This window comes from Emydura macquarii, unplaced genomic scaffold, assembly GCF_026122565.2.
Source record: "Emydura macquarii macquarii isolate MOO-44397 ecotype Brisbane River unplaced genomic scaffold, CSIRO-AGI_Emac_v2 contig_2422, whole genome shotgun sequence".
Taxonomy (NCBI): domain Eukaryota; kingdom Metazoa; phylum Chordata; order Testudines; family Chelidae; genus Emydura; species Emydura macquarii.
Window position 1 is genome coordinate 26,157,212 of NW_027132559.1, and position 16,881 is coordinate 26,174,092.

Consider the following 16,881-nt stretch of genomic DNA (forward strand, 5'->3'; position numbering starts at 1 on the left):
TGCAGTAAGTGGAGGTGAGTGCCTATTTGCACACACATGACAATGAAAATCAGCCCATTATTTAATAATGTACTCACCACACTCTGTGCATTTTGTTCAGCATTTTATGATTTTGGCGACAGCAACCTGTTAAATGTTTGACACACTTTGCCTATTGTACTGTGTATATACAAACAACAATATATAAATAGTTTTAATTATTACATGTTAAAAGAATAGTCATTGGCTGTGTTCATATACAATTTAAAAAAAAATTAATTAGGAGAAACCTAAATTCATATTAACTTAATATACATTTATACTTACTGGGACGAACTCAGTTCCACAGTTCTGCTGGAGGGGCTGGGAGCTCATGAAGACGAGGCATCCCTATCTGCTCACTGGACTGCTGTAGAACCTATCCACTTTCTTTCTCCCTCCCCCCCCATGTGCATGAACCATGAAGGCTAATGCAGCCCTGGGGTTTTAGTAGTCCCCTTAGAGCTGATTGTGCGGAGTGGAAGGGGAAAGAGGAACCAGATGAAATGAGGAGCTCACTGACAGTATGCCAGAAATTAGCTGGTGAATAGATGGGGAGTTGGCGCTAAGCCCTCTCTGTCTTCTGACAGTCCTAGTGAGAAATTCCTTGGTACCAATGGACCCATTCCTGACAGCTGGTAGCTCTGTTTTTATGTAGTGATCCAGTTCAGGCCCCGCACTTTCACTGTCTCCGTGGCTGCCACTCCACCAGTGAGAATCTGCCTCTCCCACTGGAAATTCAAGGTTGACACTAGATTCCTGATGTCACTTTCCCATACTCCCCACTGCAATATATGAGTAGGAGATAGTCAGTGACTCATGGAATAGGGTGGGATTTGGTGGTAGCAGCGCATCTCTATAGCTGCTGTTTTGGGTGGCCTTGTCCCATGGGATTCACTTAGATCTTTGTGGGCTCAGAGCTCAGCTGGGCTATGGATCTCAGTCAAGACTGCATACCTGCTGTACTTACCATGTACTGTAATTTTGCATCTTGCATTCTGAGAATAGAACATTCTTTTCTGAGCTTTACTGAGGAGTAGCACTATATAAGAGCTCGGTATTATTATTATTTTGCAGAATAAGCATGTGCGGTGCAGACTTTCTAAATAAATTACTTTCAAGTATAACAAAATAACTATTCTGAGCAATTTTGTGTAATTTATCTAATGTGATTGTTAAAAAAATAATTTAAGTAAGACCCTGGTTTTCTGCTGGGCTTCAAATAGACAAATATTGCTATGCCTTAGTAGATCTTGTGTTCACAGTTGTGTCTTCAACTTTATAGCCATTAATTATAGCAAATGGAATTCTAACTGCCTGAGATATGCCTTCAGACCAGTTGCTGGATGGATAACTATCTTTTACATGCCGGGTCCCATCACTGTTGTATGTGATCACCGACTATTTTCACATGAAATTCATTTTTGTGCCCATTCATTATGGACACAAGTATCTACAGGCTTAAAATTGCAATCACAAAATTAGAGTTCACTTCTGAAAATGTAGTTCTAATGTGCATGTTCTTTAACAGAATCTCATAGTTAATGAGCATCATCTTCAAATGAAACTATATTCAGCAAGCAGTCCGTGTGCAGAACTCCCATTAATATTAGTGGATGTTTTGAATAAAAATCCATGGAAGCTAATGGATCTTAGTGTAGTGTTTTTCATTCAAATTGCTCAAGGGTGACATTGCTCTTGTCGCGTAAGGAAATTATATAGATCGATTGATTCCTCAAAGAAAATGTAAACCATTTCTGGGCTTTATTGGGTCTGAACTTTCATTTACAAAATGTAATTCAAGTGTAGGTTTATGCTCATATTTATAGAGAAACAAAGTATACGTCCAGGTGGTTCAAGGGCTTTGAGGTTCTATGTACATACATAGAAAAATATTGCAGAAAACTTATTTTATATGTAATAAATTGTTTATAAGCTTTGTTAAAGTTATGATAAAAGGGTCTTTTTTCTGTGCCATTTAAGCTCCATTAAAGTTAAGAAGAATTAATTGCATTAATCAAAGTCAGAATAGACACTTTAGAAGAAATGTATCCCTTTTCATATGTATAAATATGTTTTAATTGTTGTTTAAAAGAGAAAATGTCTACTTTGTTGCAGACAATGAGCCTCCTGTGCTTCAAACTTTGCAAGGCACATTACAGACATTTTATGGGGAAAATTTTGTGTACCAATTTATGGCATCAGATCCAGAAGGCTCTGCCATCCTTTTTACATTGGACTCTGGTCCTGAAGGTGCCAGCCTTTCCCCTTCAGGACTCCTTATATGGAAAGCTGTGGCAAAGAGTTCACAGAAATTGACATTTTCTTTGACAGATGATTGCAATGCTGAGACTAAAGTAATAATGGAGGTAATGAATATTACAATCAAACAATCCACACTAATTTCTAACCTATAAGATAATTAATGACAAAACTAATTGCTAGTTCATAAGCAATAATCTGTTTTTATTGGGCTTGTCTTGTAGGTCAATGTGAAATCATGTGATTGCTTAAATGGTGGGTCATGTGTGACAAATATAAATTTCCCATCTGGAAGTGGAAGATATTTGTGTGTCTGTCTGCCTGGTTTTGAAGGTGACCTCTGTCAAGTGAATATTGATGATTGTAAATCTAATCCCTGTGGTACTGGCAATTGCGTTGATGGGATAAATAGCTACTACTGTGAATGCACACCTGAGCTGCAGGGTAAATTCTTATTATTCTCATTTAGTAGATAAATGTCATTTTCTAATTGTTTATTTTTTTAAATTTTGCTTTTATAGATTGAAATTAATTTGCTGTGATAATCTGAATAAGCATCATACTCTTGTGATTATAATACCAAGTACTGTATGTAATATATTCAATGACTTTAATATTTTTCTTGCATCTGTGTGCATAATCTTGGCCATATGACACAATTCCATCAGAAGAACTATTAAGCTGTCAGTCCTGCCTCAGCTGACTCAATCTATGAGCCCAAATCATAATGTTTCTGACTGTAAAAACTGGTTCACTGGCCACTATAGACTGAAGAGGCTGACCTAATAAAGCTGATAAATATTGGGTTTTAATTTTCTTCTGTGAATCAGTTGCTATAATATTGAATAGAAACAAAAGCATTCTGAACATGAAGTGCCAAATGCTTCCCTCATTTACACCTGCATTAGCCCACTGAAGTCAGTGGGACAGCATGTGTATAACTGAGGGCACAATTTGACCCCAAACATGTGCAGTTACTTGCCGAGAATAAACAGGCATTGTGCAAAGAACAGGATGCAGGGATTCTATGCAGGAGGTCTGTATACCCAGTAAGTTGTGGGGTACAGCGTAGGCATCCCTATGCTTCAGCATGGCTGAATGGTTTATAAATTTGGCATTGGATCCCCCAAGTGAGACCTGCGGATCCACCCAGAATCACCAGCCAGTTCTGTCTCCCTTTAAAAAGGATGTGCAGAACATGCAGGAACATACTTGTTTATCTGTGTTCATATTTTTAATTCATTTCAAACCCAACACAGGTAATTATTTTTTGTGCTTTTTAATGATAAGTAAAGGATCTTGACTTGCTCTCACTGTATTTTAAAAAGTGATTAATATTGTGGCTGATAATGTCTACTAAAAGCAAATGTCTCACAATTTCTCCCCCAGAGCACTGCAGTTAAGCACATAAGTAGTAGTTTTGACTTTATTGGCACTACTCACATGCTTAAAGTTAAGCAGGTGCTTAAGTGCTTTGCTGGATTATAGCCCACAAAACCTCCTTCTATACATACTGTGCAATAAGGAAAATATTTACTATGGCCTAGTCTACTCTTACCTGGCAGTTCAGCGGCGGTCGATGGGAATTATACAAGCTACGCAGAGTAGCTTGCGTAACTCCCGTTGACTGCTGTGCTTCCATTCTGCACGGTGTCTTCACTGCACTGTGCCGATGCAGTGCTACACCACTTGGGGTGGTTTTACTGCGTCGATTTCTGGATCGATTGAGCAGGTCTTCACTGACATACCCTATGTAATGGATATCTGGTTTAATGGCAGACCTGCAGAATTCATGCAGTTTGTGCTTATATATATGGAATTTGTTTTCTATTTCACTGCCCACGTAAATTCCACTTTATTTAAATGTGCAGCCAAAGCTGCTAAGTAACATGACACTCTAAAAGTCTGTTTTCCAATTTAGGTAGAGATTGCCAAGAAGATCTCGATGAATGTGCATCCAAGCCTTGCTTCCCTGGAGTATTTTGCTTCAATACTTTTAGTTCCTATTATTGTGGCCCATGCCCAAGAGGTCTAGAAGGAGATGGGAAGATATGCCATGGTAAAATAACCTTTCCTTATAAGATCGAAATCATCTTACATTAATTCAGACTAGGAGTCTTTGGTCTGTTGCATATTTCAAACTATATCATATCAGAAAGCTGACAGGTATCTTTTATAATTTTCATCAAAATGTATCTGCACTAAGTCAGATATTAGGTTTATAATTCCCCTACTATTATGTGACAGTAGGCAGCTGGACCAGTCCTCAGCTGCTGCAAACAGAAATAACTCTATTTAATTCATTGGAACAACTCCAGTTTTCACCAGCCCATTTATCTATAAAATGCTTCTTCAGATGTTTAGAAAAAGGAATTGTAAATATTTTGCAGATATTTAATATTATAGAACTAGGATACTTACCATTAACATGCAGTGGTTTTTGCTGCATAATTTTTGTTCCCATGTGCATTTATTCACCAAATATCCTAATTCTTTTTCAAGCAATATAAAAATATGTATTCAAATCACACAGATAACTTTCTGAAGTGATTGCAAGATTATTTAATATCGCAACTACTGAATAATTCAAGTTTTGTTATGGTTATGTACTTTTTCTAAAACTATTGAGAACCCCTTTTTTCCCCTCTTCATCTGACCTTTCAGAATCTTGAGATATTTTATCTTACTGGCATTTTAACTCTGCTAACATTTTATATGCAGTTGAAACAAAATTGACAAGTGATGTTCCTTCAATCTTTTGGTTCCAGAAAGCTTTGAAGAGGTTTATGATGAAAGAGAGGACGACATTGAAGAAATGGGAAGGAATGAGGGTGAAGATTACATTTTTCATGAAGAAAATGGAATTGCTTATGCACATACTGATGAGAATGTATCTGGCAAGTAAAGCTACCAGTCAATTTTATGTTGTTCACATGAATTTTTAAGATTAAAAGGAAACACAATATATTCATTACTTGGGCTGCTTTCTTATTTCTGATCTCAAAAATGAGACTAAAATGTCAATATCAAGACATCACTTAAGTTAGCAAAGTCACCTGATTGGTATTGTGATGAGGGATAGTGTTTATGTCGTATTTTGTATATGTGCCTGCCTGGTGCTATAAAATAGATAATATGAGGGTAGGGACATCTGTTGTGCGAAACAGACAGTGGTTTATGGTATTATACTGAGGGACATTTTAATTCTAAAACTTAATACATAGGTGAAGAGTATTGCAAATGAACTCCAGATTTCTTACCTCAGAAGCTCCTTTAACTTTTATGCCTAGCATTTCCAATTCTGTGTCTTGTCAAGCCACATTCTCAGGAAATTTCACTTACATTTTTTTTTCATTTTAAGTATAATCCAAAACAATTTTAATTAACTGAAATTTCAGTTAATTGAAAGAATTTGAGAGTTCATAGACAGCAGATGGTGTTCTACTGAGACTCTTAAGGTACGTCTACACTGCAATAAAACACATGTGGCTGGCTCGTGTCACACTCGGGCTCACGGGGCTTGGGCTGCGGGGCTCTAAAACTGCAGTGTAGACTTCCAGGCTGCGGATCGCAGGGTCCCAGAGCTTTGGCTCCTGCCTGAGCCTGAACACCTACACTGAAATTTTATAACCCTGCAACCCAAGCCCAAGTCAGCTGACCTGGGCCAGTCACAGGTGTTTTATTGCAGTGTAGACATACCACCAGTGAGCCTAGACAGGAACCTATATTATGCCCATTTCTATCCAGTAAACATTTATCACTGTACAGAAAAGCAAGGATAAGCATGCAAATAATGTAAATCAGATGGAGTCATCTAATACAGCAATCTATCATAAAACACCAATGTACAGTATTCTTGCCCATAATCAAAGCCCTGGTGCATAGAATCAGTAATGAATATTATATCGAGATCTGCAAGCTAAAGGTGGCAGTTCTACTTCCTAGATATAAACCTTGTTGATAAACATGCAGTCTTACACAGGACTTTGCCTCACTGAAGTTGATATTCATATTCACGTTGCTTGCTTTATGATAGACTTGCTGAAATATTTATTTTTAGTTTTGCCTGTTAAAGTTTCTGATGGATTGTAAGCATAAACTGGTGGGCTGAGGCAGGGATTGATATTGCAAACTTATCAAATAATAACTTGGAACAATAAAAACAAAACCTTTGCGGTGCAGACCACTTGGAATAATGTAATCACGGTTGAATAACAAGCAAAAATACGGGCTTAATTAATCTCTGGATTTTAATAATGTGAAATAACTATTTTTTCATAGCAATTTGATGCCTTTTAAATAATATTTTTATCAGGATTACAGGCAACCATTTCCTATTGCTTATGCTATTTCAAAGTAATAATTGTATTTGGCTTTTTAAACTCTGGGCTTGGGTTGGCTTGGCATATATGTTCATTGTTATAACAGCAAGCAATCTGTTTAACTTAAACTAAACTCTCTGGTCCAGATACTCAGTCCCCAGCAATACAAAGGGGTTGGTAATCTGTCCTAACGGAACAGCTGCTTGTTGCCCTGGTGTGTTTGTGTGCGTATGAGGGAAGAGGGGAAAGAGAAGGAATCCCTGGCTGTATGACAGATCTATGCTGTTCTATTCTAACCTTCCCAGCATAGAGGACATGTCGGGGATGGGAGAACATATAGCTAGAGTGCCTTGCGCTTTGCTGATCCTCGCTGCTGGGGGGCCATTCTCAGGGTTTAAATGCTATTGAGTGTATTTATTCTGGCATGGCAAGTGTGGATAAAGGGTTCATGAAGCATAGAATGCTGACAGAACATATTTTGTCTGATATGAATATCCCATACAAAATGTCTTGTAATATTTCTGTCCTTTTTTCTTCTCTATGGTGATCTGTAGGTTATCAACAGTCATCCATTGACAGAGTTCCTAATGCCATAAGCTTTGCTACCAGTCCTACAGATATTGCCAAAAGCTTTATTTCTGTTGAAAGGGCCAGCAGCACCCCCTCAACATCCACAGTAAAAACCAACACACCTTGGAAGCCACTTAATTCTCAAATAACCACTTTTGAGCAATCTGCTAGTACCAGATATGTTGGCCATACCTTCACTGCCATCAGTGACCAGATAGCTAACACAGGAGAAAGCTCTGCAGTGAACACTATGACCAGTACATATTTTAAGAACAATCCAATATTACATGATAAGACAACAATGACACAATCTGAGGCCTACAATCCTTTGGAGACTAACAAGGACATGTTGCTTAACAGCAAAACCAACACAACCTTCATAATGAGCAGAGTATTAAAAGGAGGAAATAGTAACAAAGTTCAACACCCATCAGGCAAGCATAAGGATAGTCTTTTACGATCTGTTTTTGTTGGAATCACTGTCCCACCAAAAGTGACTGGCAAAGATCAGGAATCAGATGCAACAGCAGTTCCTAAGGCATTAACTTGTGCTGATTTACCCTGTTTTCCTGGAGTTCTCTGTGAACCAAGCCAAGATGGATGCTTCAAATGCGGTCGTTGTCCTTATGGTTATTATGGAGATGGTGTCACTTGCAGAGGTATTGCAAATAATTATGCTAAATGTTTTACAATGAAGAATCTGTGACATTTTTATAATTTTTTTAAAAAAAATTCTACTATATGGTGGCTGAAAAGAAAATAGCTTTAAATTGTCCATTATTTCACTATTAAAAATGGTACAGCTTGGATTTCACACCAAGACTTTGAGTTGCATGAATGCATTTAAAAAGTTTTTTTTGCTTAGTGTCCATTAGCTTCCATGCTTAATGGCAAGAATCTTAGCTGATTCTGTGTGATGTGTTTATAATGTAATCATATTAAGCAAGACTTCATTGTGCTACAGTGCTGCTGTCATTTTCATTATTCCTCTGCTCTTATTTCTCTTATTGCCTTGCAGCAATATGTAGGCACGCATGTGGTAAGAACATGGAGTGTGTGGCACCCAATATTTGCAAATGCAAACCTGGCTACTCCGGTTATAACTGTCAGAGTGGTGAGTATGGTATATTGGATTTACCCCATCTAACTAGTATGTGGTAATGAAAGTGTCTAAAATCATGTGTTGATTTTGCACAGCTGTATGTCGACCTGACTGTAAAAACCATGGGAAGTGCACTAAGCCCAATGTCTGTGAATGTCCCCCAGGATACAATGGATCAACCTGCGAGGAAGGTAATTGTGTTGTCTCCTTAAAATTAGAATGATAGAGTCCTAAAAAGGTGCCCTGATTGACTGTCACTACGGTGAGTATTCATCCTAACAGGGGAAGGATGTCTGTTCTTTTACATAACTCCTAGAACAATCATAGAAATGTAGGACTGGAAGGGACCTTAATAGGTCATCTAGTCCAGTCCCCTGCACTGAGGCAAGATTAAGTATCATCTAGACATCCTGACAAGTGTTTGTTGACCTGTTCTTAACAACATGAAATGACGAAGATTTCATAACCTCCCTAGGTAATTTGTTTCAGTGCTTCGCTACCCTTTCAGTTAGGAAACTTTTCCTAATGTCTAACCTAAATCTCTCTTACTGCAGGCTAAGCCCATTACTACTTGTCCTGTCCTCAGCAGTTAAGGACAACAATTATTCGCCCTCCTCTAACAACCTTTTACATACATGAAGACTATTATCATGTCATAATAAAATGTATGTATAAACTGTCATAAAGGTACCTTTTATATATTGAAATCTCCCATGAAGATTGTATGTGGTCAGATGTTCCTAAATTTAGTGAGCTATAAAGGCCAAAAAAAATTTTTTTTTTTTCATTTTTATCTATGACATTATCAATACATTTGGCTGCTATATTATATCTACACCCTACACATATATATACACATATACATACACATGTACAATTAGGGATTAATCATTTTTACAAGACTGTAAAGTTTAAACCCCATTCTCCTATGTCCTTAAAATATACAAATCAAACACACTAAAAATTGACAGTGGGCATTTTGACACCCATACTATTGATGATACATCCCTTGTTTCTGAGGAGATAGCATTCCTGACATACCCCTTGTTTCTGGGGGAACAGTATTCATGACATACCCCTTGTTTTGGGGGAGTACTATTGATGACACACCCCTTGTTTCTGGGAGGAATACTATTGATGACACCCCTTGTCACACCCATGAACAGAGTTCTAAGTGACACAAACATCTGCGAACAAACAGAGTTCTAAGTGGCAGAAACCATGCTTAATATTTTAGTTTGAAATTGGCTGTTCCTCTCTCCACTATGCATTTTTAGTTATTTTTGATAAAATGAAGACTAGTCCCTTTGAGTCAAACTGTGCCCTCAGATGCAATGTGTTCCCATTGAACACATATATGGGTATAGCTCTATTGATTTCAGTGGAGTTGTGCACACTCATATTTGTGGTAGATTTGACCCATGTCAAGCTGCATGTGCTCATTGGCCATTTCTGGAGTTTGTCACTGTGGAAAGAAGATGGTGCACAATCGTTATTTCATCAATGAGTCTTCATTTTATTTCCAGGTCTTTTTTCTGATACCAATGTTACCTTGACTTATCGCTAAAAGAGAACCAATTTTAACAGATATTTTTAGAGCTGACTTCTTGAACAACATAATTCTATATCTACAGCACACTGTAACCCGCTGTGTCAACATGGAGGCACATGCTTGGCCAGAAATCTCTGCACCTGCCCGTATGGTTTTGTGGGACCAAGGTGCGAAACAAGTAAGACAAAAAAAATGTAGAAATCAAGAATACAACTTTTATTCCCCTACATTGGGATGTATGCTTTACATTACTGATGCACTGTATCTGCTGTTAGCAAATAGTAAAATCCATTATGACTGTTATAAAGCTACTAGAACTGGGGCTTGCTAGCATCAATCAAACAATGTTTGTACAGCACTTTGAAGATATGAAACTTTATGTAACGTGCTAAATAATTTATCATTATTAGTCATTCAGGGAGAGGGATTTAGAGTTGAGGTTGGGACATTAACCAGAACAAGTATAATTTTTGGCATCTGGTTACTGTTTCTGCACTCCTAACATGATCCTTCCTTAACCTGACTGATTGCTGTGGGAATGGGCCTCATTCTGATGTTAGTAAATGCTAGGCCAGCGGTGTGTAATTGAACTTAACAGCACATTTATGGACTTGTCCTCTGACCTGGAATGCAAAACAGAGACTTTTCCTGGGCCAGTTTGAATAGTTTAGTCCCAAATGAGATTTTTGTGTTTCATGTTAGTTACATTTGGCCTTAGATGCATCAAGTGTTCGACCCAGAATTTTGGTTAATTTGCACGCAAGTCTTACCTGTTACTGAATGAAAGGTCTGTACTTAGAAACCAGAAATTCTACTGGAATACCATCCATCTCAACATGACAATGAATTTGCCTGTGGACTAGGTATATTCCTGTCTTTGTTTCTCTTAGAATCCTCAAGTCTGTTTCATTCTTTTGGTTTTCAATTGCCATGTCAATAATCACTGCTTTTTATCAGATTATAAAATCCCTGAGGAAGGGACTGATCTTGAAAAGATGACTTGTGACTCTCTGCAGCCATGAGTGTTCCTAGAAGTCTCCTTACCAGAAGTATCATGTCTCTCCAGGGTTTACAACTGAACTCTGAGAAATGACAAAGCAAGGAAGGAGATTGGAATGAAATATCTTGAAGTCAGCATTTATTCAAGAAACCATCACTTGATGTTAATATACCATTTGTTGCTCAGTCTTGAACCTTCCCTTTTCTGAGAATGTACTTGCAAAGGTGATCATTAAATAAATCCAAGCCAGGAGCATCTGATCAAATTGGGACTTTTTTTTTTGGACATCTTTCAATCTGGTGTCAAGCTTCTATATTGCATTGAGACAGGATTAATTTTAAATGAAGCTTCAAGTGATGGATTGGTGTGTAATTCCCATTAGCATCAATACAATATACATGCGCATATCTGGGAAGAACTGAGAAATTAATGAGGTTTCTCACAGCTATAAAATTGTAACATGCTCTTTTGTGCTGTTTTCTTGCTTTATATTTTTTTTCCTGACTTCCTCGATTATAGTGGTTTGCAACAGACACTGTGAAAATGGTGGTGAATGTCTTACTCCAGATGTCTGCCAGTGTAAAGCTGGCTGGTACGGACCTACATGCAATACAGGTAAAATCAGTTATTCTCCAAAGGGAACTGCTTTGCAAAAGATCCACACGCAGGCACTGACCAGAAGCAGAAAGGACTTCCATTGCTCAACCTTCTGAACCATTTGGCTCAAGTAGGAGAAAGGGACTACTGCTTCTGCTGTGGTACCCTAGCGATCCCTTGTGCCGCCAACTGTTAGTTCATTTCTTAGCACTGCCTGTGGAACTTTGAAGTGAATGGCATTTTCAGTTATTTTACCTGCTGTCTTCTGCTGTTCTGCAGCCGTGTGTGACCCCGTCTGCCTCAATGGTGGCTCCTGTACTAAGCCAAATGTTTGCCTCTGTCCAAATGGATTCTTTGGTGCCCAGTGTCAGAATGGTAATAATTTTTCTCTTACTTTTCTTTTATGAGAAGACCCTGAGGTAAACGTCTCTCTCTAAAAGGACACTCAAGATTTTAAAAACTCCCAGGAAAGTAAATAGGTGAAAGATAGAGATTTCCTTAAGATTTCATTGTTTATACTGGCCAGATTGTGGCTAGCCCCTTGGGTGAATGCCCAAGGAGGGAGGATGCACGGAACTCTGCTCACTCTGTGCTTTTGCACCCATACAAAAGCCAGTTATGATTGCACAAAGCACTGTTGGCTATGGGGTATGACAGGGCCCTTAGCTGGCTAGCATGCACACTGCTATCAGGGATACTAGAGTACATAGCATCCTGCAGTGCAGTTGTAAGCCCTGAGCCATCCTACCCTATGCTGGTAGGATGGGTTCTGTATCTGCTACAGAGTAGGCACTGCTCCATGTCAATATGGCTCGTGCCAGACAGGTAGGATTTTATTAAATATAAATATCCGAGTAAGATTCCTAACAGATTTGCATCTGAACAGTTGTTACAATCTATTTTCTTAGGGTAATATGCAATATAAAAAGGAACAAAAAGCTATACCTTCCTATAGTGTACAATGCTTGAAGCTATGCCTTATTCCCACATTTGTATCTTTTAGCTGTTTGCTACCCTCCCTGTAAGAATGGTGGCCACTGCATGAGAAATAATGTGTGCACCTGTCCTAATGGGTACACTGGCAGAAGATGTGAAAAAAGTAAGACAACATCAAAATGCTTCCAAGATCCAGAAACAACTGGTGAAATGCTCTCAGGTTTATTTTTTGTGTTAAACAGTAAATGTTATTTGATTTAAGGTGTCTGTGACCCAATGTGCATGAATGGAGGAAAATGTGTGGGGCCAAACATTTGCTCTTGCTCCTCAGGGTGGAGAGGAAAAAGATGTAATACACGTAAGTATCTTATAATTAACATGGTAAAACTTATTAAAGAAAATATTTGGCTAAATAATGTAACTGACAACTCTGTCCAACAAAAGACATGGACATAATACCAAACAATTTTGGGGAAAACAACAACACCTTCTACCCTGACTACAGACCAACACTGAAATGTGGTATGTGATGTCAGTACTACTGAGCCAAAGCCATGGAGATTTCATGGAAACAGGACATACTTTCTATTCCAGGGTAGCATGTAATGTTTTTCTCTTCTATCTCAATTACTGTCTAAATTAAAAGACCCATGTTCCCAATGCTCACACACAAAGTATGTCTGTGAGAGACTTTTCAGAGAGTCCCAGCCATGGCCATAATCCTGATTTCATTGACAGCAGGGAAAATCAAGAGGAACTTTGTTTAAATCAGTAGGAATTACACTGATGTGAGAACAAAATCCAGCCCCATATGTCTTTTCTTACAGAAACAAACATGTCATTAAACACGTGTATGTACTCCCATATATATATTTAATATTATATAATATTAATATACTTAATATTTTCAGCTTTTAAAAATATCAGGACAAAGTCAGCCCCTAGTTACACCTGTGCTACCCCTTTGACTTTAACAGGGTTAAGTCAGCAGGGAATTTAGCCTACAAGTACTTTTGTTCTTTTGTATTGGACAAAGCATCTCTTTAAAACCTATGCCAAGTACACACACACCAGTTTCATGCTATTTTGTAGTTGGCATGAATCAGTTGTGCCTCCACTGCCGCTACCAGTGCTACTGAGGCTACACTGCTATTTATACTTCTGCTAGATGGATGAGAATTAGCATGAGGATGTGTACACAAGCAGGGGAATCACATCCCTAGCTCACAGTGTAGACATAGCCTTAGATTGTGAGCTTCTCGGAGATGAGCTGGTGTCTTCCAGTATGTATGTGTGATCAGAACTTTGCACACTGTGGGCATTATTAGAGTGCAAATAGATAATACTAACAATCAGGGATTTAACATATCTTTCTGGGGCTGGGGGTGCAGCTATTTGTCTTCAGAAATGTAAGAACGGCGGGGAATGTATCGGACCCAGTACGTGTCATTGCCTTCCACAGTGGGAAGGGGTTTGGTGTCAAACACGTAAGTCTGACGTGATTTTTAACTCTTTAGAAAAAAAGACATAGATGTTGCTTCAACAAAGTGAATGACTGTTAAGTTTACAGACATACATCATGCCCATGACTCCTCTGTCTTTTTTTTTTATTTCGCATTTTGGTCCCGGTCCTGACTCAGAAGTGGGATGTTGGGCAGAGGTGGCTATGTACCATTTTGCAGCCCACCTGTAGCTGGAGGTGGCCAGGGTGCATTGCAGTCCTTGGTGAGCTGCTCTGTGCACTGCTACAGCAGCCCTTATGAACCATTGCAATAGCCCAGATCACAGTATGCTCTGGCCGAGCCTCAGCCATGCCCCCTTCCCTCTTTCATTTATACCCTGCCCCCAAATATGTATCTACCCTGTGGGCTGTGAAGATAGGTGGCATAGGGCCATTCTGCCTGTCTTACTGCGCCATGGAATCCCCCTTACACTGGGAGAATTCCCCAGTGAAGAGATATACTGGGTTTATGGCCCCTTTATACCAGCAGAGGCCATGGCATAACCCAGTATTGGGCTGTTTTCTTTACAAAGAAGTTAACTTTGCTTTTGAGATTAAAGCCATCTACCTTTGTATATTTCAGCTGTGTGCAGTCAGAAATGTCTCTTTGGAGGTAGGTGTGCGCTACCTAATGTGTGCTCTTGTCGTCCTGGTTATACTGGAGTCAGCTGTGCAAAGAAACTACCGGTAATTAATACATTGTGTCCCTTTAATGTAAAGGAACAGAGGGCAAAAGAAATGGAAAAACTGCAGTTGTTTTGGTTTTACAAAAGCCTGTTTTGTAACTTGTTTGAAAACCAGATTTTGTTTTTCAAAACTAAAAGGACTAGTCATTCAAATCCAGGTTCCACTTTCCCCAAATAATCTAATTTCAGGGGCGAGTTGTCAGCTAATTACTAGAGATGGGTCAAAGTGTTTATCAGTTTGTGTGAGAGTTTATACAGCTTTTTGAAAACGCAAAGCTGTAGTTGTGCTAAGTGTTGTTGTTTTGTTGGATTTTAATGTCTGAACTGCAAGTTTTTGAAGGGGGTTTAATTTATATATCAGAACCTGATTTTAAAAAAATTCAATGCTCATGAAATAACTTTGATTCAAAGATTCCCTTTAGAGACATTTTGAAAGGTTTAATCTATTATTAAATTGTATATAGATTGTGTAAATAGATGATTTGGGTCTGAGTAGTAGACATTTGCCTTTCAATACTAACAGTACAGTATATACCATTGCAAAGAATCTTTGTTTGTAAATATGCTTCTCTCTATTTTTGGAAAGGTCGCTTATTTTTCAAAAAACTAAACAAGCTTTATGGACAAATTATGTACTAAATTAAATATGTACTAGTATTAAATATTCCATTTCTGGGCGTGTCGGGAAGGCTAATGTTAATTGGAAACTGTTTGTTAAAGTTTAAGATGAAAGTAGAGTGTTCTGAGTACACTAAAATCTTCTTCCTTCCCCCCCTTCCTCCTCAAGGTACAGAGACATCATGGTTGAAGAAAATCAAGTACATGGATCACAAAACCATGCTGTATGGACTAAGAGGCACATGAAACTATAATGGTGCTTTGAAGGCAATAATGAATGAAGTTTATTTAAAGAAAGGGAGCAATATCCTGAAGCATGCCTTTAAATTCCTCATTATGATTTAAAATCCAAGGACATACATTTTAAAGAGCTGCAGAACCCTAACATACTAAGAGCAGAAATGTAGTAATCTGTTGTAAATCCTCATATTTTGTTGCTACCTCACACTCAGAAATCACAGCCTCTGACTCGCTGTTGGACCTTTAGATATTATAGATGATACAAACAGCAGATCCATGGCCAGCTAATGCCTCGAGAAGTAGTCATTGGAACAGTGATCTGTAGTGAATATCCTTTCTTTGGACCTAATCTAAGCATCTTTTAGGAGCAGGTAGGCAGCACCTCACAGGATCAGGTCATGAATACCGCATTTTGTTTTCACACATTGATTTTAAAGAGCAAGTTCTGTAGATTTAAGAATCCTCTGCCTGTAATGAACATGTGAAAAAGAGTCTAGGTTCATACTGCATCATCCACACATGCCATAGTGTCTCATGACGATTGATGGACTCAACATCCATTTCTAACTATATTTAATGTGAAACTATCATGTTAAGGTAGGTTGAAACAGTTCAATGCTTACCTCTGACTGCATCTATACCTCTGTGCATGGTCATCGTTTCAGAATATCTGTGAGATAATGTAATTGCCATAAATGTAAACAATGGGCTTTTCAAAGAAATGCTTTTAAAAGTTACTGATAATTGAAAATAACTATGTATTAAAGTAAAAGGACCTTCTCAACTCAGCAATTTTCCTCAGCTATGAGTTATCTGTCAGATCTTTTGGGAAACAAAGACTGTAAATAAAGGCCCATAATTGTTTAAAAACAAACATTTTTTGAGAGTTTAATTTAAGAATTAATGGCTCCTCCCTGGGGAAGCATTTATGTATCTATCTCACATACATGGCTATAGTCCATACCAAATTATTTCTGATTTTATTCATATGTTCCACACACAGTGCCCACTCCCAGTACTGGCCTTCGCCTATGGCTGTAGGCTCTCCACTGCTAATGTGGAGGATCTAAAAGCAACTGTCAGCTTTCCTTAAAAAAGAAAAGTATCTAGTCTTTTTCCCTGTTAAGGCCCTGATCTTTGCCTATGTGAAATGGTGGCCAGACCAGGACAATGAAACATGAGTAGTTTTGTTAACAGTGCACTCATAGGCTGAAGATTCTGCCCAGTATGTTACTGGCAGAGAGGGAGAGTCTGGAAACGGTCCATGTGAAACCTGTAGTTTTGATCATGGAAAAGAGATTGGCGCTAGAGTGTCTTTGGCATTAGCTATGTGGAAACTGAGGTCTCCACGAGCAATGAACTTGGAGGATTTCATCATCATGAGCACCATTGGTCCCTCTAGGAAGTCAGCAAGCTCTCCCACTGGAGAGCTGTCGAACGCTAGACGTGCTGGATTCTTTTTGGTCTTTAGATTTTG

The 16,881-nt window shown here is 38.4% G+C and overlaps 1 protein-coding gene across 1 annotated transcript in view; it reads left to right on the forward strand.

The window, feature by feature from the left end:
* The window catches only part of VWDE (von Willebrand factor D and EGF domains), a 34,686-nt gene extending 18,316 nt beyond the window's left edge, over positions 1 to 16,370 (forward strand). The window contains exons 12-26 of the mRNA XM_067561718.1: positions 2,137 to 2,387; positions 2,505 to 2,724; positions 4,202 to 4,339; positions 5,049 to 5,177; positions 7,157 to 7,831; positions 8,191 to 8,286; positions 8,370 to 8,465; positions 9,909 to 10,004; positions 11,346 to 11,441; positions 11,703 to 11,798; positions 12,427 to 12,522; positions 12,622 to 12,717; positions 13,751 to 13,846; positions 14,444 to 14,547; positions 15,334 to 16,370. Coding sequence (XP_067417819.1) covers positions 2,137 to 2,387; positions 2,505 to 2,724; positions 4,202 to 4,339; positions 5,049 to 5,177; positions 7,157 to 7,831; positions 8,191 to 8,286; positions 8,370 to 8,465; positions 9,909 to 10,004; positions 11,346 to 11,441; positions 11,703 to 11,798; positions 12,427 to 12,522; positions 12,622 to 12,717; positions 13,751 to 13,846; positions 14,444 to 14,547; positions 15,334 to 15,354 — 2,306 coding nt within the window. The 3' untranslated portion in view covers positions 15,355 to 16,370. The remainder of the gene's footprint in view (positions 1 to 2,136; positions 2,388 to 2,504; positions 2,725 to 4,201; positions 4,340 to 5,048; positions 5,178 to 7,156; positions 7,832 to 8,190; positions 8,287 to 8,369; positions 8,466 to 9,908; positions 10,005 to 11,345; positions 11,442 to 11,702; positions 11,799 to 12,426; positions 12,523 to 12,621; positions 12,718 to 13,750; positions 13,847 to 14,443; positions 14,548 to 15,333) is intronic.
* The last annotated feature ends 511 nt before the right edge of the window (positions 16,371 to 16,881 follow it).